Source organism: Oreochromis aureus, linkage group 3 (assembly GCF_013358895.1).
Source record: "Oreochromis aureus strain Israel breed Guangdong linkage group 3, ZZ_aureus, whole genome shotgun sequence".
Taxonomy (NCBI): domain Eukaryota; kingdom Metazoa; phylum Chordata; class Actinopteri; order Cichliformes; family Cichlidae; genus Oreochromis; species Oreochromis aureus.
The window spans coordinates 36,747,317-36,770,549 of record NC_052944.1 but is presented as its reverse complement, the minus strand read 5'-3'; the positions used below and the strand labels follow the sequence as shown (position 1 = coordinate 36,770,549).

The 23,233-nt window shown below is 38.8% G+C and overlaps 2 protein-coding genes across 18 annotated transcripts in view; one reads left to right on the top strand and one right to left on the bottom strand.

Moving 5' to 3' along the window:
- The window catches only part of phka1a (phosphorylase kinase, alpha 1a (muscle)), a 33,134-nt gene extending 22,122 nt beyond the window's left edge, over positions 1–11,012 (top strand). For 2 of the 17 annotated variants that reach the window (XM_039610111.1, XM_039610102.1), the window contains exons 24-36: positions 14–143; positions 997–1,098; positions 2,232–2,347; positions 2,570–2,605; positions 2,826–2,861; positions 4,934–4,969; positions 5,100–5,135; positions 5,675–5,704; positions 6,334–6,372; positions 6,604–6,765; positions 6,997–7,050; positions 8,923–9,123; positions 9,205–11,012. In XM_039610111.1, the coding sequence (XP_039466045.1) occupies positions 14–143; positions 997–1,098; positions 2,232–2,347; positions 2,570–2,605; positions 2,826–2,861; positions 4,934–4,969; positions 5,100–5,135; positions 5,675–5,704; positions 6,334–6,372; positions 6,604–6,765; positions 6,997–7,050; positions 8,923–9,123; positions 9,205–9,378 (1,152 nt within the window). In that variant the 3' untranslated portion in view covers positions 9,379–11,012. The remainder of the gene's footprint in view (positions 1–13; positions 144–996; positions 1,099–2,231; positions 2,348–2,569; positions 2,606–2,825; positions 2,862–4,933; positions 4,970–5,099; positions 5,136–5,674; positions 5,705–6,333; positions 6,373–6,603; positions 6,766–6,996; positions 7,051–8,922; positions 9,124–9,204) is intronic. The other 15 variants (XM_039610106.1, XM_039610104.1, XM_039610103.1 and 12 more) reach the window with 15 other exon arrangements.
- A 4,618-nt stretch (positions 11,013–15,630) lies between these two features.
- Positions 15,631–18,925, bottom strand: leap2 (liver-expressed antimicrobial peptide 2). The gene is made up of 3 exons (XM_031735978.2): positions 18,510–18,925; positions 17,559–17,746; positions 15,631–17,228 (listed from the first exon to the last, which is right to left on the bottom strand). The coding sequence occupies exons 1-3, from the start codon at positions 18,585–18,587 to the stop codon at positions 17,174–17,176; spliced, it is 321 nt and encodes a 106-aa protein (XP_031591838.1). The 5' UTR covers positions 18,588–18,925; the 3' UTR covers positions 15,631–17,173.
- Between the last annotated feature and the right edge of the window lie 4,308 nt (positions 18,926–23,233).

Sequence of the window (23,233 nt, the reverse complement as noted above, 5' to 3'; positions counted from 1 at the left end):
GTCTTTCCACCAGGAGATCGTGGTGTACCTGGCTATGAGCATCAGGACTCAGCCCAGTCTGTTCAGCGAGATGTTCAGGCTGAGAATCGGTCTCATCATCCAGGTGATGGCCACCGAGCTGGCTCAGTCACTCGGCTGCTCAGGTAAGGCGGGAAGGTGGTTTAAAGCTGGGCTTTAAGAAGTAAATTAATCAATTTTGTTTCTAAAAATCCACGTCCCAAGACTCGTTATCAAGACTCAGTTTATGCCCATAGTGGAGTAACAAACCAAAGCTCAAATTCAGCCTAAATGTTACAAAACATGCATTTGTTTATTGAACAAGGATGAAGTACATGTTACACTTTAATTTACAGCTGTAGCGCCTGGACACAAAATCACAGCTCTACAACAAAACACCCCAAATGTATGCAAGCAGTGCATCATCAAACTTCTGTAAACGCAATCACAGATCTTGTTCAGCTGCTAAATTTATTAACGTGCGTTAAATGTGAAATATTGCCTCCAATCGTAAAATGTTTTCCTTGGATTTCCCTCCAAATAGTTTCTTTGGCCTCTTTTCTTGATGTAAGGTTAAGAAAAGAAATGTGTGGAAAATGAAATCTTAATGAAGTCTTCTTTCACTAAACTTTTTCTACAAGGGTTTCTGTTGTAACTTCACTGCAGTTTATTTGATTTAATAACAGCATTTTAAGTTATTTTGTAACTGATTTATTGTCAGCAAAAGATTTATGAGAAGTTGTTAGTTATAGATTTAATTTTTGACCAAGAGACAATATTTAATTTATTTAACTAGATTTTAAACTCAAACACAGCCTGCTCCTAATCAGGTTATATATTAACCAAGTTATACGTTCAGCATAAGTTACCATGGTGATTTAGCCAGATAAAAAGAGTCGGTTTCATGGGAAGGGAAACTCTGACTTAAAGCTCGACAGTAATCTTTCTTCATAGTACGGGCCTCAGGTGTCATGTTTGTCTTTGTGTTTGTGAAAACAGGAGAGGAGGCCACGGAGACCCTGATGAGTCTGAGTCCGTCTGAACTGAAGAACCTGCTCCATCACATCCTCAGCGGGAAGGAGTTCGGAGTGGAGCGCAGTGGTCAGTAAAATGGCCTGTATTTGTATAGCGCTTTACTAAGATAAGATAAGATGACCTTTATTAGTCCCACACGTGGGAAATTTGTTTTGTCACAGCAGGAAGTGGACAGTGCAAAAGTTATGAAGCAAAAATTAGAATAAAATAAAATAAGAATAAATACAGTACACAACTGTACAGAATAGAATAAAATAGAATAAAATATACAATGAGATAAAAATAGAATACAAATGCTATATACAACTGAGTAAAAATACAACGATGCCAGAAAAGATTATTGCACATTAGTGTTATTGCACATGTGTGGATGTGTGTGTTTGATCAGTTAAAGTCTTTGTTGTGGAGTCTGACAGCAGTGGGGAGGAAAGACCTGCGAAATCTCTCCGTCCCACACCGTGGGTACTAGTCCCTAAGGACCCCAAAGCGCTTTACACATCCAGTCACACACACATTCACACACTGGTGATGGCAGCTACATTGTAGCCACAGCTGTCCTGGGGCGCACTGACAGAGGCGAGGCTGCCGGACACTGGCACCACCAGGCCCTCTGACCACCACCAGTAGGCAACGGGTGAAGTGTCTTGCCCAAGGACACAATGACCAAGACTGTCCGAGCCGGGGCTCGAACCGGCAACCTTCCGATTGATTACAAGGCAAACTCCCAACTCTTGAGCCACGATCGCCCCGTCAGTCGCCTTACCTCATGTAACACGAGAACCAGTCATATGCTGCAACTCTGACGCAGTCTCTGCTGCTTCATCTGCACTGACGGTGAAGCTTTCTGATTGGATGGGGCAGTCGTTGCATCAACAGAGAAACGTTTGACAAGACTGTAGCCAAAGTAATCTGTTTCATTATCCTGTGGAAGAAGGGTGGGCAACAGTTTTTAATAAGTAAGCCACTGACAGGCCTCATATTTCCACAGATAAACTGTAACATCGTACACATGATGTTAAACTAAGTGAGACTGGTAAACAATCTAGCAAGGACCTCTCTAGATTATTTATTGTTGTTATTAATATTATTGTTCCAGACTTCATTTTAAACAAAAATCAACACGTCCACCGTTTGACTCCTGTTTATTTTCCTCTCTGTGTCTGTCCTGTTTGTTTCTTCTTCCTCAATCCTCCACACAGTTCGGGAGATGGATGCTGGCATCAGTCCTGCCATCTCCATCCATCATCTCGGGAATGTGGGAGCCACTAAAAGCGAGAGAGCCGGCATCAGCAAACTGAAGAGCGACATGAAAATGGTAGGATGCCATGACCGTGAGGTTATAGTTACCTTGCTCCACATAGGAATCTCATCTCAAAGTGCTTCTTCAGACACACACACAGGGTCAACTTTAACATTTGACTGTCATCAAACGAGTAAACTCAGCATCCCATTAAACAGAGATGGAGATGGAGGCAGGAGAGGCTCTTATTTTGAAATTGTTGAGCTTTTTTGGCAAATGACTTTTGTGTTTTTGCAGCTGGAGCAAAGGTTGTCTTTGACGGATCCGAGCAAGGTGATGTTAATGATTTAAATGAGGTGCTAATTCACCTGGAGGAGGGTGCTGGTGGGACATAAAGTAATTCATAGAGAGCTGAAAGCATGCGCTGAAGGAGAGCGGTGGCTCGTTGATGGAAAATTGTCGGCTTTAAGATCGAAACTTTCGATCGATTTGAATCATTTTGTCTTTTAAAACAGCTCAGTCGTTCATTCACAACCTGGTCCTTGTGTTGCAGGTGGATCGCAGGTTATCCATGATGGACACACTTAAGGTGATGATCACATGAAAGAATATTACCTATTACAGTAATGACATCTGTTCATTAGTTGTTGTTGTTTTATTTTTATTTTTTAACCTGTAGCTGTTAATTTACCTTCTGTGTAAACCTCACCGATCAGATCGGTCGGTCCACTAGGGAGGTTGTTCATTTGTAAAACTCAAGGCCTGCTTATTTGCTCCAGAGCTTCCAGCTGCGTTCCTCAGTGTTCATCATGATGATGATCCAAGGTGTTATATGAGTTTTGTCAACATTTTGGAGAGTAGCTAACAAAACGTCCTTAAGTCAAAAGAAACTTACGGCTATTTTGTTTTGTTTTTTTGGGTTAAACAAAAATTCTACGTGATTTTCCGCCATGATTCTTAAATTGTAATGTGCACATAATGACAGCAGTCTTGATTAATGTAATTTTATTTTTTGAATATGCATTATTTTCCTTAAGATTACCTAAAATACATCAGTCATTTAACTGTAAACTTTATAGACTATTACTAAAGTTGGGTCTAGTTTACCTGATAAAATACACTTCCCATCAAAATATATTAAAGTACAACAATACAAAAAATGTAAATTAAAGTACCATAGATGTGTGTATATATATTTTTTAATTTCCCACTATACAGCATCTCATAAAACAAAAAAAGGAATCACGGGGACCCCATTAAAAAAACACTATAAATAAACTTTAAATAGACTTTGAAAAGAAGTAGTTTCAGTGGTTGGGCTGCAGTTAACCCATGAGGGGAGATGAGTTTGATATCACTATTGTTTATTGTAGATGCTTTAAAACTGAGGGTGTGTACTGTAAACTTGTGTCCCGATTCGAAATACTGAGATCCAAAACAAAATACCAAAGGCCCAGGAGGATGCAATCAAACGGAAGAGTTTATTGAATACACATGCGGGGAGGTACGAACTGCCAAACATCAGTTGTAGAACTCCACCCAAAAAGACACTTCAGATTGCTTTTGATTCATCAGGGTTGACGCCCCCTCATGCGTTTACAAAGATTGTGATATATCAGATACAGTAAATATTCATTTTCATAAGCTAAAATAGACATAGAAGTTCCTGTCTCTATCACATTTTCCATATAAGGCCACTCGCTGCATCCTCCAGATGGTCCTTGGGGATGGCAGTCATCTGGCCACCTCTTCTGTCACCTGTAACTGGGCAAACTCAAATACAACAAGAAGCTGAATACATTCAGGCCTTCACTCCAGCCTGTTTCTTGATTAAATGTATTATATGTGTTTTGTAAGCGTGCATGCATTGAACCTTCCATAGCTCCAAGCCACTTACTCCATGTTTCGCCGGGACATTCACACCCAACGGAGCTTTCAACCTTCTAATTAATTGACTGAGCCACAACTCTTTAATAAGCACCAAATTGCAATGTGTATATAAAATGATTACCTTTCCACCTGCAATAAAAGAGTATTATGTGATTATGATAACACCTGCAATATAGACTTTAATGTAATGTTGACAGCTTCAATAACTGTTTCAATAAAATGATTATCATATGGTTTAATGCAATGATCATGACTTAATGCAAAGTTAATTAATGCAATGATAATGATAAGAAGCATAATTAGCAGTAAGACATTTCCCTTATTCCACACTTGTTACACCAGAACTTTTTGGTAATAAAATGATCCAAACTATTGATGTGTGGATCGTGTCCCCTGAGTCACCAGCTATAATTGTGTCCATTTTGGGTGACTTCTTCCTGCCGTTTGGTGTATCTGTTAAACCACCAGCAGGTGTTAACCTCACAGAATGACCCTTATCACAAACTTTTATTAAGACCAATTTAATTCTCATCCTTAATCTGTAGATGAGATTTGCAATGTCGCTTTGTTATGTTAGCCTAAATTATATCACTCAACTACCCCAAATTCACTGACCCTCCATATATTTGTATTTAAAGTTGATTTAAAGACTGTGTAAACGCTCCCGGAGGATAAAGACTGTGAGAGACAGTTGAAAGCTCTGGAACAACAAGCTGTGATGGTTCAGGCAGCCGCTGTAATTCTGCTCGTATGTTTTTATCTTTAACCCAGGAACCCGGGCTGTCTTTGACAGACCCAGTTGAGGAGGTGATGATGATGAGTTCAGCAGTATTGAGGAGGAAGATTTGAATGTGCTTTTGGCTTTGCTGTGGAGGAGGAAGCTGGGTTTGCAGATTTAAAAACTGGCCTTTGTTTAATGTGTTTTTGTCTATTACAGACAGACCGCAGGGTGTCTTTGACCGACTCAGTTAAGGTGACGATGATAAAGAAAGAGTGAGGAAGATTTAGATGCTGAAATTTCAATTCAAAATTGTAATTTTCAGTTCACACTTCATTCAAATGAAGTGGAGCTGAAGGTAGTTTCTGATCAAACTGAATCAAAGTAGAACCCATGGCTGGTTATTATTATTGTCGTCATGTTGACTACAAACCTGAACTTCCGTGGCTGTATCGCTCACAGCTGTGAGTCTGTTATATTGAATCCTTTACTCTGATCAGGCCATGCCCATCTTAAAACTCAACCTTTACTTTGAGCTCAACTACACCTGGAATTATACTATGATGCAAAGTTGGCAACCTCTGTCCCCATGTGATCATGTAGATTCCTGCCGTAATGCTTAAAAACCCAATCAGACTCACAGGGTGAAAACGATACCAGCCACACTCTCGTGGGGGGTAATGATGGTGGTGGTGTCAGTGATTCGACCCGTTTCTCATGGAATCTGAATGGAAAACGTTTCGGCAGAAGTTAAATTAAAGCCTCCATCTTTGATCTTCTTCTCTTCCTTTCAGCTCGACCACTCTGTGACGTCCACCCTGAAGGTGACGGTGATAACGACATTAAAGTCCGATAACTGAGCATTCAGGGCCGTTTGAGTGATTAACACTCTAACGTGTGGCTGCTCAACAAGTAAACTGCATTGCAATTGTAATCATCTAAGCAGCTAACCACAGCTTCACATACTGATTTGCCAATAATTGTTAATCAGTAATAATTATTGTTGATTAATCAATAATTATAATTATTATCATTAACCAATGCTTCTCTGACCAGAGTTGACTGTAAATTTAATTTTACTCCCATTTAAAGCAAGAAAAAGAAAAGTTATGTTAGTTAAGGTGAATTATTTATAGTAAGCTTTGTAGGAAAATGTCACAGTGGTCGATTCCATAAAACCTCAAATATTTGGAGCCCACAGGTCCGTCTCGTGTGTAAGATCTCACCGATCTTTAACCAGCTGTTACAGTATGATGCAGATTGGGTGGAGCTGTGCTGTGATTCATGGTTTTCTAACAGAATTTCTCCCACTTGACGCCCTGTTTTTGATTCATGCATGCTGGCTTTTACCGATCCTTAAGTCTTCAGAATTATTTTCATATCAGTTTTTTTTTGTTTGTTTGTTTTTCTTTTTTTCTTTCTCCTCTTTTATGTTTTATTCTCTGCCTCTCAGGGCATGCAGTCACCGGACGTAGAAAGCATCGAGTCTGGGGTAAAGTTTTGCGTTATTCTCCTGCTTTTTGTTTTTACTTGGTGGTTTTTTTTTTTTGTTTGTTTGTTTTTTTGTTTTCCTGTAGTGGCCCTCTAACATGAGCCACTCCATCAGATGTGGATTAGCAGTCTGCTGGTGTCATTGTGCCTCAAAACAGGAAGAGGGCGCTGTTCTTCCAGAATAAACGCAGTTACAGCGAGTGACTCCGCTTTTCTCTTCCCATCTGTTCAGAGGTTCCGGCTGCCGTCCATGGAATCCTTCGACATCCCGGACAAGATTCCGGTTGTTAAGGATACCAGACACGGTCAGTGGCTGCGTAGGAGGCGTCTGGACGGGGCGCTGAACCGAGTGCCCGTCGGCTTTTACCAGAAAGTCTGGAAGATCCTGCAGAAGGTGAGTTATGACCCAGATGTATATTTACTCATGAAAGTGTGTTTTTTAATGTTATTCACTTCTTGGATTAATTAGTAAACATTTGCATTCTACATTTTAAAACTGTAGTATAATTATTGTTTCCTTTAATGTAAATCTTTAATGTAAAGTGACAAGACGAGATGAACCACAGGTTTCTGTCACACTTGGACTTGTGTGGTAGTTGTGGTGATACTGATGTGCTTCTTGCAGTGCCACGGTCTGTCCATAGAGGGCTTTGTTCTTCCATCTTCAACCACCAGAGAGGTGATGTCTGATTACACACTTCACGTGAAACTGAGAGAGAAATTTTTATTTTTTTTTTAAACCTGTTTCTTTGTTTGTTTTCTCATCATTTAAATGCTACGTTGGGTATTTATTTGTATTTACTTCTTAAATGTAAAGCTCTTTGGAGCCCCTTGTAGTTTCGGATTAGGCATGTTAGTATTTTTAGGTAAGACACTTTTGAGAATTTAATTGTAAGAGCCAAGAATTACTATTATTATCATTATTATTGTTATTATTATTATTATTATTATTAGTAGTATTATTATTATTATTATTATTATTATTAGTATGTTTTTGCTAATTTATTGGGTGATATTCAGTTTGTTGAGTTTCAGTTGAGATGATCTGGTGTCTCCCATCATTTTAATGTCTTTAAAAATAGTAACATAGTTATTTATTAATGACTTTTTTTCTATTGCAAAAAGGGTGAAAATGACACTGACAAAAAACGTCCTTAAAAAGGTTGTTTTAAACATTGATGTTAGCTCAGGATTTCATAACAGGTCCATACTTAGTTAGAATAAATGAACTGGAGGTATTTGTGTTATTTTACATTGATGTTTGCTTGTATAAAAAAGCAGAAAATGTTTAGAAGCGGGGGGGAAATCCGGGATATTTGTCAAATTACATCAAATTCCTAAAAATTCTTCAATTTTTTTACTGCTACTACACTTTGCATGAAAAACCTTGACTCTAGTTTTTACCGATACTGAGTAATATATTGTGTCGTTTTGTTAAGACACTAATGCTTTGATCAGCAAACATTTGAATGATATTGCACAATGAATTCTCTTGAAATCTGGAAATGAATGTTTTTTCACACCTAGTTTTAGTTTTGATTTTAGTTTTAATGAATTTTAATGACTGTTAAAATATTAGTCACCTTCACAATTCAGAGTTTATTTAAACTTTACAGTTAAAAAATGTTTTTTTTTTTTGTTTGTTTGTTTGTTTTTTTGCATTTACGCTTTAGTTTAAAACCTTCATAAAGCTGTCAATAGAACAAAACTAACAAAAACAAAAACTATAACTTTAAATGATAGACTTAAAACAACATAAAAAAATAGTATTAATGATAAAAATAAGTGAGGAGATGCTGCATTTAGCACTTTGTATTTTTGCATCAGGGTTATCACTTCTTTTTTATTGTGACCACTTACGAAAACCAAAAATATATGCCATGTTGAAATATTTTTTTCACTTGTTTAAGTTTGAATACATTTAGTTTGAGCTTATTTTTGGTTCATTTTACTTGTACATGTGAGTCTCATTGTAGTTAGCCTATTTACCTCTTCTTCTGCTTACTTCCCCTCAAAATGTAAGTAAAACTTTCATCAGTCTGCAGCGTTGTCAGTCAGGTCAGCCACAGTCAAACAGCCAAAAGCAAAAAACCTCTGTTCTGTTATTTGCTATTAATTAAGATTGTTTCTACAATTTTATCATTTAAAGTCATAATTTTTGTTTTTTTTGTTTGTTTTGTTCCATTGATAGCTATTTAGAGGTTTTACGCTTTGCATAAATGCAAAACAATCACCTTTTTTTATCTGTAAAGTTTAAATAAACTCTTTTTACAGACATATTTATTGTTCATCTACACACCAAGGTCGTTAAAATTAAAACTAAATTCAAAACTAAAACTGGGAGTGAAAAAACCTCCTGGTTAACCAGGAATAAAAACGAAACGTTTGATCAAATATTTTACAGTAATAAAAACTAAAATAAAAAACAAAAAGAACTGAAATTATCCAACTAACTGAAACCAAACTTAAAAACAAAACAGAAAAACCTTAAAACTAAATAATTTTACAAACTACTCATGAAATAAAAACTATAACCTTCCACCTTCTCCAGATGACCCCAGGGGAGATAAAGTTCTCCGTCCATGTGGAGACCGTTCTGAACAGAGTCCCTCAGCCTGAGTACCGACAGCTGCTGGTGGAGGCCATCTTGGTCCTCACCATGCTGGCCGACGTGGACATCCAGAGCATCGGCTCTATAATCCACGTGGAGAAGATCGTCCACCTGGCCAACGACATGTTCGACAAGGACCAGGTCAGCAGTCGCTCTAAACTCCCAGCGTCCATATCCCTGTCGTCAGCTAAAGCAGGTTGTTCTCCTTCCATTGTTCTGCAGAGGGACCTTGGAGCAGAGGAGCACATCCTGGAGAGGGAACCGTCCACAGGAATATGCAGGCTGCTGTATGACAGCGCCCCCAGCGGCCGCTTCGGGAGCATGACCTACCTCACAAAGGCTGTGGCGGTGTACGTGCAGGACTTCCTGCCCAGCGGCTCGTGTGCCGTACAGTGAGAAGACGAGATGGTGCAACAGTTAGTTGTTTTTTTTTTTTGTTGTTGTTGTTGTTTTTTTACTACATAAACTAACATAACAGCCTCGCTTCATGTTGTCACCACGTCTGTGTTAATGCAGATGATAGATCAGCTGGTGCATTTTTAAGTTTTACGTGAAGAGTCGTCCTCTTCAACCATTGCTCGTACCGAAGCAACAGAATGCCGCACAAACTGTAGCAGCCACATTAGCTAGCCTCGTCTGCTTCTCTTTTCAGGGTGGTGACTTCCTGTGTTTCTTTTACTCTCAATAATCACCAGCAGTTTCCTACTTTCTGCCAGTCTGGCAGTGCGTTCAAATGCCACGTGTTACTCACCTGAAAAAAGCTGTGATGGAAATCCACAGATGTTCACTGCTAATGGCAAACGTTAGGAGGAGGAAGAGTAAAAGTGAAATTTGGAATCAGCAATTTTGATTAACCCCTTGCCAGAGCTGAAGTATTTTAACTAGTATGAGTTCGCATCATCCACTGGTTCAAAATTGGATTGCTTTGTCTTGTTTCATAAACCGTACTTAAACTTTCAGTGTTAATGCAAAATAAAAATTGGTCAGATATTTAAATAAATTTCCTAAAACATCATAGGACAGTAGTTATTTACAAATGTTACTAAAACTGTGGTAAATAATGCATCTTGTTGTTGGGAGCTATTTTCAGCTGCGGATTAATGCACATTTGGTTTTCCAGGGGTAGCCCTAGTAAGCTACCCACTGCCTTCTGATGCACACCCAGTCATTTTGTTCTGAAGACAGGCCTGAAATATGACAAACAGTTCAGACAAGAGAAACGAGGGTTATCCATAGTAGTTCTCAAAGGGGGAACGAGTTAAAGCAGTTAATTTGCAGTTATTTCCATCCCCTGTTCATTTTTTTTCATGTATTTATGGGAAAAATGAGCCAAATATGCTAATTCACTCTGGGGAAATGAATGTAAATGTATCCCAGCTATAATCAACATGGCCAGAAAATACAGTTTTCCCCTTTTTTTTTTTTTCTTTTTTTTTCTTGCGCTCATCACTACCTTAAACATTTTCACCTCCAACCACTGTTACCTGTGTGACTTAAACATGAAGTTCGTAAAATTCAAATTAATCTTCTAACACTTCCTAATTTATTACCTCACCTGGTCGCTCAACCACTAAGACTCACCCGACTTCGTATACCTCCAGTCCTGTGTGCTTGTACGGTGTATTACAAATGGAAAGCAAACAAAAAAACTAGTATTTATTTTTTTAGGTCTAAACTGTTAATTAAAGTCAGCTCCTGTAGGCAGGTGTCTTAAACAGGCCATGATGCCTTAACATGGTTGTACTTTGAGTCTAGAAGTTTGCGTAACTTAAACTTCAGGAGTGCTGTTTTATTTAAAGCTATAAATGAATTGAATTAATTTTTCAGAATGTTTTCTTCAGCATGTAGTGTATTAATGCTTTTCTTTACCTTAATCTTCTCCTCTGATTGCTGAAACTGTAATTTTGTTTCTGTTTTTAGATTAATTGCAGATAAACTTGAACACATTTTGTCTGTTGGCTCTTCGATAGTTCACTGTTTATGATATTGATGGCAAATCTGGAATAAATTATTAAGGTTATTCAAGAACATACCTGATTGTGCCTCCTGTTTAAATGTCCAGTAATCAGCTGACGTCAGTTATTTTGTGGCGTTCCAGCACACTCCACGTGAACTACAGCTGATCGCATCAGAACGAGTGTCGATGAGCAAGCCAGTGGTTGACTGTTTTTAGTTTTTGAAACTAATTCTGTAATAAAATAATCAAAATCAGTTATGAGTGTTTTTAATCAGTCATGTTACTGAGTAGGTCTTTTTAAACTGCACTCTCCATCTTACAGTTGCCTGAACTTTCAGGCCTGTTACATGTGCTTTGTTGGTTTAACTTCATATATATGAATATGCTGCTCAAACCAAAAGATAAAGGAACAGGGAAGAAGTAAGGAAGTGTTGAGATTGAAAGGATGCCAAAGAGTTTAATAGCAATTAAATAACCAAACTGTGAGGGCTGAATTCAAAGACACCTCAAAAATCAAAGTGAAAAATAATGAGGCAGGCTTAGTCCATTCTTATTAAATTTACTTAGGGGTACTCAGTAGCTTGTATGGTCAACATTCCTGTATGCACGCCTGACCTTGTCAGGGAATGCTCCTGAGATGACAGCTGGTGTCCTGGGGGATTCTCCCAGATCTGGACCAGGACATCACCAAGCTCCTGGACAGTCTGAGGTGCAACCTGGCACCGTCGGATGGACTGAAACGTAATGTACTCAGTGGCAGATCAGACTCCACGTTGACCAGCAGTGAGGTCAGGGCCCGCAAGAGGACACCGAGCCCTCAGGCCACCCTCATGAACTCTGTTTCTGACCAAACAATTGAAAACATTCACACCCGTGTCCTGCTGGAGGTCATTTTGCACCTCTGGCAGTACTTACCCCATTCCTCCTTGCACAATGGAGCAGATACCGGTCCTGCTGATGGGTTAAGTACTTTCTTTGGCATTGTCCAGCTCTCCTGGAGTATCTGTCTGTCTCCTGGAATCTCCTCCATGCTCCTCAGACTTTGCTGGGAGACACTGGCAAAGGCATGTGTTGATTTGCCATCGTCAAGGAGACAGACTATCTGTGCACCCGCTGTTGGGTCCATATATCGCCTCATGCTACCAGTAGTGACACTGACCCTAGCCAAATACAGAACTGCTTGTGGTGGTGTGGAAGATATTTCCTTGGCACATTTATGGCTCCTTAGCATCTTTTCAACACCATAGCCCGAGTATTGTTGCTGACCATGTCCATGACCTCCTCCTGATAGATGCTTCCAGCAGGATAACACACCGTGTCACAAAACTCAGATCATCTCAAACTAGTTTCAAGTTCTCTACTCAAATGGCCTCCACAGTCACCGGACACATTTGGGATGTGGTGAGACAAAAGATTCACATCGTGGATGTACAGCCAACAAATCTGCAGCAACTCTGTGTGTTTCGGTCCTTTCAATATGGACCAAAATCTCTGAGGAGTGTTTCCAGCACCTTAATGAATCGGTGTCACCAAGAATTAAAGCAAAAAGGGGCATCCAACCAAATACTAACAAGGTATACCAAAAAAAACTATCGGGTGAGTGAATGTAGTGAGTTAGAAACCACAGACATAACCATAATATTATTGATGTAATTTCTTCAAATTCTGCTGAAAGGTTTAGCTAATTTGAGAAGAGTTATAAATGGTTTAAGCACAGGATCTTTTTTTTTTTTTTTTTTTTTTTTTTTTTTACCTGAAATAAAACAGCCTCAAAAGAGAAAATACTTAATTTATCTGATTGAATATGTTAAGTGCTGCTGAGCTTTGAACTCTAAACACCATGGTTTTTTTTAAAGTGTGGCTTGTTACATGGGCAGAATACATGACCTGGGTTACATGTATGTGGAAAGCAAACAGACAAGGATAAACAGTGACTGCACTCGGCAGGCCTGAACATTTTCTCTAGACGCGTGCAAACCGATCACTTGTCCGATGCCAGGCACGAATCTGTCTCTGTGGTTAATCAAATGATGGTCAGTGAAAGCTTCGATTTCATGTAAACCTCTTTTTTTTTTCCTCTATCTTAGTCATCTGTTCAGCTTGCTCGCTGAATTATGTGATTAATTAAACACAGCAAAACCAGATGTGGTCTGAAAAAACTTGATGCCAACACTCAGTGATAAATTCTCTTGTTCTTCATTGTTTGCCAAAAACATGAACACATTTCAGCTGTAAGCGCTACGCTCATGTGCCAGCAATCTGTTTGATGGAGTCTGTTTCTAAAACAACTCAGATGTCGTACTCTGGCAGTATGGCTTCCTATCAGCAAACGTACCCAATTATAGGATTTAATCACACAAATTTACCCCAATGAGCACAATTTTATGGCTCATACTGCACTCCATGTGGCCAACACTCCAACACTGCACCAATGAACATCAGTCATGGACAAAGTCAATGCTGGTTTTCCACTCTCCACACTTTTTTGAAATGTAAGTGTCTTGGGTGCCGACCTCAGTAGACCTCTGCCTGGTTGATTTATTCACTTATTTCACGACGTTCTGAAAAGCATGAAGTCCATTTTGTAAATTTTGGTTGTTTTTAGAGTCTAATAGGAGGATTATCCAGGGTGGAAACTTGTGATTTTTCTTCAGTTTCAGACTTCCCAAACCAGTGGATGTTGTCACGGTATCTACATCCATCTTTTATACAGTCCTGTGAAAAAAGCTGAATCTGCCACTTTATTCAGTAGCTTGTAGAACCACTTTTTAGCATTGCCATCGTTTTCTGCACGACTTCTTCAGTCCCTCACCTTTGGAGAAGTTTTGTCTCAGTCTTTTTTACAGCATTGCTTCTGCACATTGAGGTGTGTGGACATTTGTTAATGCACAGGTTGACGTCTGGACTTAAACTGGGACATTGCACCACTTTCTTTTTTTTTTCAGCCAGCCATCCTGTTGTAGATTTGCTTGGGACGTTGAGAGACAGATGGCCTCACATTTGACTCTAGAATACTTTGGTTCATGGTTCTTATATAGTTCTTTTCTACTCTGAGCAATCAAGGCGGTTTACACAGCTTTCACCCATTTATATTCCAATGGATGAATCTGAGAGTGACTTGGGGTTAGTATCTTGCCCAAAGATATTTGGCTTGCAGACGGGAGCAGACAAGGATCAAACCACCAACCTTCCGATTAGTAGGTGACCTGCTCTACCACCTGAGCTACAGCCATCATCATTCAAATGACATTGCTTCAGAAGTCTTCTGATTTGTTCAGATGCGGTTTTGTAAACTTGAACCTTGCTGCCTCATTCTGTTTAGAGAGAAGAGGCTTTCTCCTCGCAACCCTTCTACACAAATCATACTTGTTCAATCTTTTTCTAACAGTACTGTCATGAACTTTAACTTTTAACTGAGGCCTGTAGAGTCCGAGAATGTTGCACAGTTTGTGAAATTGCATCATGGTGTTAACACACTTGAATTCTCCAGGCGAGGAAACTTCCAAAAGTTCTGATTTCTATAGAGGTGCTCCGACTTTCTGACAAATGCTCAATAAAGTGTACTTAATTATCAGCACTTAGTTGCTCCTTCCCTTCTTAACTCCTATTAAAACAGTAAAGGTCAAACAAAATGTCTGAAAAGGTAAGGCAATCCTTGTTAAAGGATTTGGATCCAGTACATGTACTTGCACTTTTTAAAAAGACAAGAGTTTGGATTACCATCTATCAATAAAAGGAGTGTTTTCTTGTTCATTTTTTATTCTTATTATTTACATTAACTTTTTAAAAATATATTTTTTAAAATGTTGAAAATTAAATGTAAAAAAAAACTACATCTGCATGAATTTGGACCCATTTGTGTCTTCTGTCCTCTTGGCTCCTCTTCTGTTACAAACTTAAACTGAAAGCTGGAATATTCACATTTAAAGCTATTCATCATCTCTCTCCTCCATATCTCTCTGATCTGGTTAACATCACCGCCCCATCTCGTTGTCTCAGATCTTCTTCTTCCCTTTCACTCTCCGTCCCCTCCCCCCGTCTTGTCACCATGGGGAGCAGGGCTTTCAGCTGCTCTGCTCCACGACTCTGGAATTCCCTAAATCCTGATTTAAGAAATATCTCTACTTTCTCTCCCAACTCAAAACCCACTTGTTCAAAAATAGCTTATCCCACATAACCTCTCCATTCGGCTATTTTAAATTTGTTTATGTCTTATGCTTTTATGATTGTGTAAACTCCTTGCTTTTATCTTGCTTTTTACTCTACTGTGTACAGCGACCTTGAGTGTTTTGAAAGGCGCTTTCAAATAAAATGTATTATTATTAATATTGGAAAAATTCTGTTTTCTTGTAAGTGAACTCAGCAGGAATGTGCAGACAAACATGCAAACAGACATTTCTGATGACTCTGCAGATTTTCTTAAAATGTGGAAAACTCCTTCAGGAGGCGTCATTCCTCTTAAATGAACATGACTTATCTCCTACACCCACTCACACGCTTGGCTGGCTTCTCTCGTTGTGAAAGACTGAATATCTGTGCACCAGCAGCTGTTTGACTTTTGAACGCTGGCAGCAGATTCATTTATTTACCTTGGATTCAAATGTCAGCTCTGTCCACATTATGTCCCAGGTGAAAGGTATATGAGAAGACACGAAGCAACGGCGTACAAAAGTACATGTTTGAGTCATTGATTCTTTTGTCCGATGCTTTTATTTCACTTCATCTTTGGCCCTTCAGATGCAAGTAAAACAGTACAGTAAGCAATACACAGTACAAAGATAATTTGGGTTTAAAAGTGCAACCTGAGTGTACAAAATATCAGCAAGCACCTGCTGTGTGCATGAAGTAAACTGCAGGTGAGTTGAAGCTAAAGCTACAACCGCCTCTTAAATTTCAGGATTTCATAGATGTGCAAATAAAAAAACAAGGCTGTGCAGCTCATAGTGAGGAATCTCTTCCCAGTATTTGTACACTCAGCCCATCAGGTAGCTCAACGTTGAGACTTTGCAGATTTAAGATTGTTTGAGCATGTAGACGTCATAACGTTCCTGCTTTAAATCTTTTTTTTTTAAAAAGCAAAACAAAAAAAACCCCAAACAGTTATGGGACAAAACAAAAAAGTGAAATATCCTAAACTGAGTTTAAAATACTAAATGAAAATGGGCACATTTTGACATTTAAAAAAAAGATAAAATAAATAAAATACCAGAATCAGCATTACAGAAACTGTTAGTTAATCCAACTGTGTTTAAAACTTTTGTCAAGAACCTGAGTGTACTTTAAATAACTTTTATCTTGAATCCATAAAGACATTGCTCCACCTCTTCTCAGTTTTTATACCATCCCCTTTTATGCCATTTCCGCTACTTTGTTTTGCATTCCTGTTTGGCTCTGTGGCCAATGCTTGAGTTATGTTCATTCATATTTTTAAGATTTCTAAAACAAACATTGCTTTATGTAAAACGCCCAACAGTAAGTAGTGTTCAAAGGCCAAAGGTCAGCTCCACGTCATTTGTTCTCTATTGGTTTATCCTTCATTTACATTTAACCTTTTAATTTAACCTTGGACTAAACTAGGCTGGTCCAGTTATTAAGGGGACAGAAATTATGACTACGAGTATTAAAAAAAAGTAAGGGTGAGGAGTTTCTAGAAGGCATTGCTGCACAGCTCCTTGTTTAATTTACTTCTGATAAAGTTGTATCATTAAAAATCTGAGTTTATCACACGCTAGAAAACACGACCAGTTACATCTCAGTCATAAAAATGTGGAAACTACGCATCTGCTCAGAGTTACAGAATTACAAATTTCCTTTAAAAATGTTTTGCTGTTTTATGATATTTGTGAAGGAATGGGTTGTAAATGAAACGCCGTTATCGAGCGTCGTTATATCAGCTGTGGGATCAGTTCAAGGCCAGGGTAACTAGTAGGACAAAGAGATAATAATAAAAAAAAGCTCAGTAGTTGCAGAAATACAACTTTCTGTGTGGTTAAACTGTCATCAAATGCTTAAGGTTTGAAAGGCCTGACAATTCCCAATTTGAAATGCATCAGGTGGAGCAGTAGCTGCCTGACAGGTGCATTTAAAAAATTTAGATATCATTTTACTGGAAAATAAATACAAATTCTGATTTAAAATAAAGAAGTAAAAGAAGGAGAAGAAGAAGCCTGGGTAAGCTGATCTCCCAGTTATCAGAACCCGTCAGTTGAACATGCTGGTTGTGTCCTCGGACGTCTAATAGTTCACCGGCTGCGATGCCGAACGGTTCATCGTGGAGCAGTGTCCTGCCCTAAAACAAAACACAAGCAGATGTTAACAAAGTATGAAAGCTTATTTTTGCCAAAATTTCCAATCAGGTGTATTTAAGTGTTCACGTTATTAAAAATAACATTTTGAAAGTTTGAGACTTATGGAAAAAAAATATAAATATACTGAGTGGCAGATACAAGCTGCCATAGAAAAGATCTGTTTCATTTTGCAGGATTTATCATCCCAGTGGATTTTTTGAAGTTAGCTTCTTAACAAAAATCTCCACATTTCCTTTTTTCTTTCCACATTAAATTTCGAGCTTCTTCTGTTACACAGCCTGGTTATTTTGCACTTTTGTCAGCACAGTTACCTGCAGAGCCCTGTGGAGCATTCATAGTTGTTTTGGCAGTATGCTCCGAAGGGTTTACTGTTCATGATCCGCCACAGCGGGGTCATCCGGGCTATCCTCCTTGGAGCATGGACGACATCTGACCCCCTTAGATCTGCACTCTGGAGGAAGCTGGACAGGTCCTGTGAAACCAAAGGACCTGCACACACCTGGAATACAGATGGGATAGAAAGGTATACAAATCTTCATTAAAAGGAACCCCACTGATGACTGATGCTGATGTAGTCCAGTGTACTCTGACTCAAAGCAGTGGGAAGACATAAGCTTCATCAACTATTAAGTGACTCAGTGACTTCATTTGAACACTGAAGACATTGGTGTTGGTGACCGTGGGGAGGAAGAACTCCTTTTTTCTGACAGGAAGTCAAATAAGGGAGAAGCAAAGGAAAGAGAGGATCAAACACAACCAGCAGGAGAGAAAACCCTTTCAGTTACACTTTAGTTCTTAACTATGGACGCTCCACAGAGGAAAATATGAGTTTGGAGGAGACATGGTGAAATGTCAGTGATATCCAGTATCTTGTATCATTGACAGGTGAAATCATGCCTGATATGAAAAGTGGGCAAATTCAAAGCAGGCTTTCACAAAAAGGCTTTAAATCCAAAACTAATGGAAGTGAAAGATGCTGCTGATAGACTTATAAGAGATGAATACATTAGAGGCTTCTTAATGTAACCATAGTCTAACAAACTTATCACTCTATACTTTAAAGAAAGGGAAACTGGACTTTAAGCTGATTTGTTTTTCCTCACTTGGAGAAACAACTGAATAAAATCAAAAGTTACGTTCTGATTGCCCAGATTACAATTATAGTCATAATCAGGTTATGGATGTTTCCTGATGACAGCATAGAATGAAGAGGGTAAATTTAACACCACATCTGTGGTTATTACTAAATTTACTCCACTCACCTGTTGAGCCACCATTAACAGGACAATGCACAGTGCTGCTGCTGCTTTCTTTTGGGTGAAGAAGCCTGTCTTCTGCATCTTTCCAGTGGACCGGGGTGTTTGCTGGTAAGTCTACGGAGATTCTTTGCTTTTATCGTCCTTTCTTTCTTTCTTTCTTTCTTTCTTTCTCTTTAGCTATGTTGCTGAGCCTCAACCTGGTGGTTTCCCTGATTTCCAAGACTTTGTGGAGGACTCAAGCTCCCCTACCAACTTCCAGAAGTGAGAAGAAGTGAATCTGGAACCTATAAGTCTTTGCAAGTGAGCCTGACTTAGCGAACTTCAGGAGGGCTCGGCTCTCTGTTATATAGTCAGGGCCTGATCCCTGGAGAGGGAGAGCAGTGAGGGCGGGAGAGGGAGTCACAGTCCATGCAGTGTCCACCCCATTTGCCTCATCTCATCTCTTTGCCTCTCTTATCCAGTCTAAACGTCACATGATGCGTCCAGTATGTTCAGAGAAAGTCCTTTCTTATTACAAAGACAAACACATTTTTTTTTCCTTCTGTGTCTAATGTGAGCACAGAGGCACCATACATGGCCCACGTGACGGTAACACAAGGACAGCTGGGTCAAACTCATTTGATAGAGGTTGCTAAATTTATGTGTGTTTCTATTTCAATGCATGTGAATGAACTTTGAGGATGATAAGGTTTTATCAATCTGTGTTCTGCAATACATATTTGAATACCAGGGACACTGACATCATGCACTCGTACAGAGGGCCTTATATAATGTAGCTGGTGCAAACTTATGAGGGTGGGGTTTACATAAGCAGGGACGCGCCACATGTGATATGTGTGACAGATGTATGCAGATGTTCTCAGTCACTCCACACCGGCCAAGATTAAAATAACACCAAAATTAAAATTTCATTTTCTTAAAACGACAAAAAGAGAACATTTTATTCATCATTATAAGACAAAAGATCAGACTTAAAGAGAATATGTAAACGGTCTCGCTCTTTATCTTTTACACATTTAAGCTCAGAATAAAGAACAGCTATCTAAAAAAAAACTTGTAATTGACAAGTCATTAGCCAAAAGCCATCCCCTGGTTTATCTATCTTTCTGGCTGTAAAAATGATAGAAGCTTACAAAATAATAGATTCATTTATTCAATTCAATTCATTTCAATTTTATTTATATAGCCCCAAATCACAACAACAGTCACCTCAAGGCACTTTATATTGTAAGGTAGACCCTACAATAATACATACAGAGAAAAAAACCCAACAATCAAATGACATCCTATGAGCAAGCACTTCGGTGACAGTGGGAAGGAAAAACTCCCTTTTAACAGGAAGAAACCTCCGGCAGAACCAGGCTCAGGGAGGGGTGGGGCCATCTGCTACAACCGGTTGGGGTGCGAGAAAGAAGACAGGATTAAGGACATGCTGTGGAAGAGAGACAGAGATTAATAACAAGCATGACTCAGCAGAGAGGTCTATTAACACATTTTCAGCCTTGGAAGATGTGCCTGTCTTTTATCCCCTCTATGAGTCTAATCAAGTGGATGTGCATGATTCTCACACAGTTCTTCTGTCTAAAACAAGATGTTTTAGCGACTCTCCTCTCTCTAAACAAACCTTCCCCTGATTGGCTGAAGACAGAAGGTTTATCCACCAGGTGGGTGGGCTTCTGTGCTCTGAGCCAGAGCTATACACCTAAGCTAACTGTATTAAGAACGTACGCTCTCGCTGACATCATAAAATCCAATTTTAAAAAAATAAAAAGACTAAAACTGAGCATTTAGAGGAGTCTAAATTCTGAGCTTCTGGCTCACAGAGATAATAAGTAAATAAATGCCTGATAAATAAATGTGGGGAAGTTCAGCAGTGCCAAGGCTTATCACTTATCAGTCTCATAAAAATAATCAGAAGAAGGTTTAAATGGAGTTAAAATAAATTTTATCAGAAGTGTTTTAAACTTAATTGTTTAATGATAAATATCTGAAATTTAAATTGAAAGTGTAAATGTGACGTTCTGTTCCTCTTACTTTCATTTTTGTCTCTTTGCGTACTGTGTAGACAGCTTTACAGCATGTGCTTATGCTTTTATAACCATGTGTGACATGGCATGTGGAGGCGTTCCAGATGAACTCCATTGTACTGAACTAGATGTTGAAAATGACACTACAGTTTGATCTAGTGTGTTACAATGTGGAGTCCAAACCAAGTGTCAGTATATGATCACTTGGATATAAAACAGGTTTTGAGCTTTTGTTTAAAAATAAATAAATAAATAAAAAAGTAAGTTTAATGTTTGTGATCTCCACCTTCTAAAGTGCAGTCAGTGAAGCTAATCTTAGTCTGTAGTTTGTATTTTCACTGAATTAGTGTTAACACAGGTACAAAGTAGCAGGCGCGTCTCTACCTGTGTGTCGAAAGCAACCCTTGGACTACTTATCTTATGGGATATACTGCAACAAAACAGAAGTAAGAGACGTATTTCTGCCAAGGCTGAAAATCCCTGCATAAACAATGAGAAAATATCACACAGTGGTAAAGAGTCCTAATTAACATCTAATTCCTTGATCTTCATCTGGATGTGGATTCAAATAATCACTGGTAAACTGCACTAAGCCTGACCTTTGGAAACATTTAATGTAAATCCATCCAGAGTATGTTTCACAGCAGAAACAGGATTAAAATACTTTGAAACGAAACAAAAAGAGAACAAGTGGAGGTGGATTTCATAAAGAGGATCTGAGGTTAGATGTAGTGGAAAGTTACTGTGCAGATTCCTGTAATGCTGTTCACCATTAAGCCCACAAGACTGACAGGAATCAGTATGGCATAAACTCACAACATCTGCGTCGTGATTTATCGCCAAGCGTGACTCATCGTGTTGACAGCAGAGAAACTTCAGGGACAGATGACGCTCTTGAGGGCTTTGGAGGAGAACAGTAAAGACTGTTATTCCACGCCGGCTCTGTGTCGGCTGTGCTGCGCTGATGCAGGACCAGTGCCAAGAGTTGGTTATCAGCAACTGGTTTAAATATTTAAAGGAACAAGTTAAAGCGGCGTGTAAATTTCTCCTCCTAAGCATGGCAGATAAAAACTGTATTTAAAGTAGTGTCCTTTGTCTTCTGATTATATTACAGCTATTAATAATACATCACTAAACTGTTTCCAGCTGCATTACACTTTGCAAATATGTATACATGCTACCAGGGGGATTTTTACAACTTGACAAAAATTTCCCCTACATGTATATACTGTAGTGCAAAGCAGTATTTTTCAGACTTTTTGTGGCAAAGACACAAAATAGCAAGCCAAAATTTCAACCTACAGCCTGGGCCACAATTTGCTCGCCGTAGGTACAATTTAGTTCACTGACTGGAGTCACAAAATGTGCAAATATTAATAAAGTAATCACTTACTCAACATGTTAGGATACAATGCATTGGAATATGTGGATGTGGTTACTGCATGTTTCAGCATCAGGCCTTCTTGCTGTGTTTGTGTTGCAGGAGCTCTTATGTGGAGATTGCAGGTCAGCCTCCTTGGTTTTTTTCATTTGCATTCTTGGTTTAGTACCATTTTGCACTGCAACGTTTGTACAGATTTACACACACTGAAGGTATTACATAGATCGTACACACACACATAGATATTACATTCCTGAGCCTTATCCAGTTGGTAGTGTAACTCTGTTCTTTGTTGTGGGCTACAAGGCAATCATAACTCTACAAGGGAGTGAGGATGTGCAGAAAGTTAAAGGTATTTTTCAGTCTAGACAAATTATTTGAATTGTAAAGACAAGAAAAAAGAGAATACAAACAGTCTGGCCACCCGTCGAGAGTTTACCCCACCTCTCTCCGCAAAACAGCCGGGCGCTAGTCCCCCTACAACTCTGGATTGGATAAGTAGTTAACAAAATGCATGGATTGAATGGGTTAAAACACTGTTACTTGCTTACAAACAGCTTACATGAGAAGATTTCTGTGCCTTTTTATGAACTGGTTTTTCTTTAATGAAATGTCACCAGCTGTACTTTGACATTCCTGCTCTATGGCATGATCAGTTCATCTGATTCGATCGTTAGGACCCACCTGCAATTTTGAATGATGCAACTCCACCTCAATGTACCTTGCCTCCACCATGCAATCAGACACTTTCACACAACCCAACAAACACTGTCGCTGCATCTGCTTCAGGGGCGTTTTGTTGCAACTTCACCTGTGGTTTCCTCAAGTGTTGAAGGTAGTGATACAGCAAATTTCTATTGACTATATTTTAAATGTATTGAATATTACAAATAAAATATACTTGTGCATCCAATTCTAATTTTTTTACAGTAATTAAAGATGTTTGCTGTACAATAATCTCACCCTCAAAAACTCATTAAAAGCTCAAAATTACCATGACATCCATGTCTATGAATGTAAACTAAATGTAAGCTAAACATCGATTTCTTTTCTGACTGTGATAATTTCCATTTTCATTGTGTCCTGTGTTCATGTGAAACAGTGTCCAGCTTTTGCTGTCACTGAAAAACCCTGAAACACTCTCTTTAAGCTACACAAGAAGAGAAACTATAATCGGCTTTTGTTAGCAGGTCAGGTCCTTCCTGATCAGCAGTGTCAACAATACAATGAGTGCTGTAATTGATGTGTTTGTTTGACTTTTTTGGCTCATGTTCATTGCCAAAAAACACAGTTTCCACATAACTTACTGTTCTTACAAA

Coding starts and splice junctions, on each gene's coding strand:
- leap2 (XM_031735978.2), bottom strand. CDS start 18,587: ATGCAGAAGACAGGCTTCTTCACCCAAAAGAAAGCAGCAGCAGCACTG. Junction 17,747..18,509: donor TGTTAATGGTGGCTCAACAG/GTGAGTGGAGTA, acceptor TCTGTATTCCAG/GTGTGTGCAGGTCCTTTGGT. Junction 17,229..17,558: donor TGCTCCACAGGGCTCTGCAG/GTAACTGTGCTG, acceptor GTTTTGTTTTAG/GGCAGGACACTGCTCCACGA.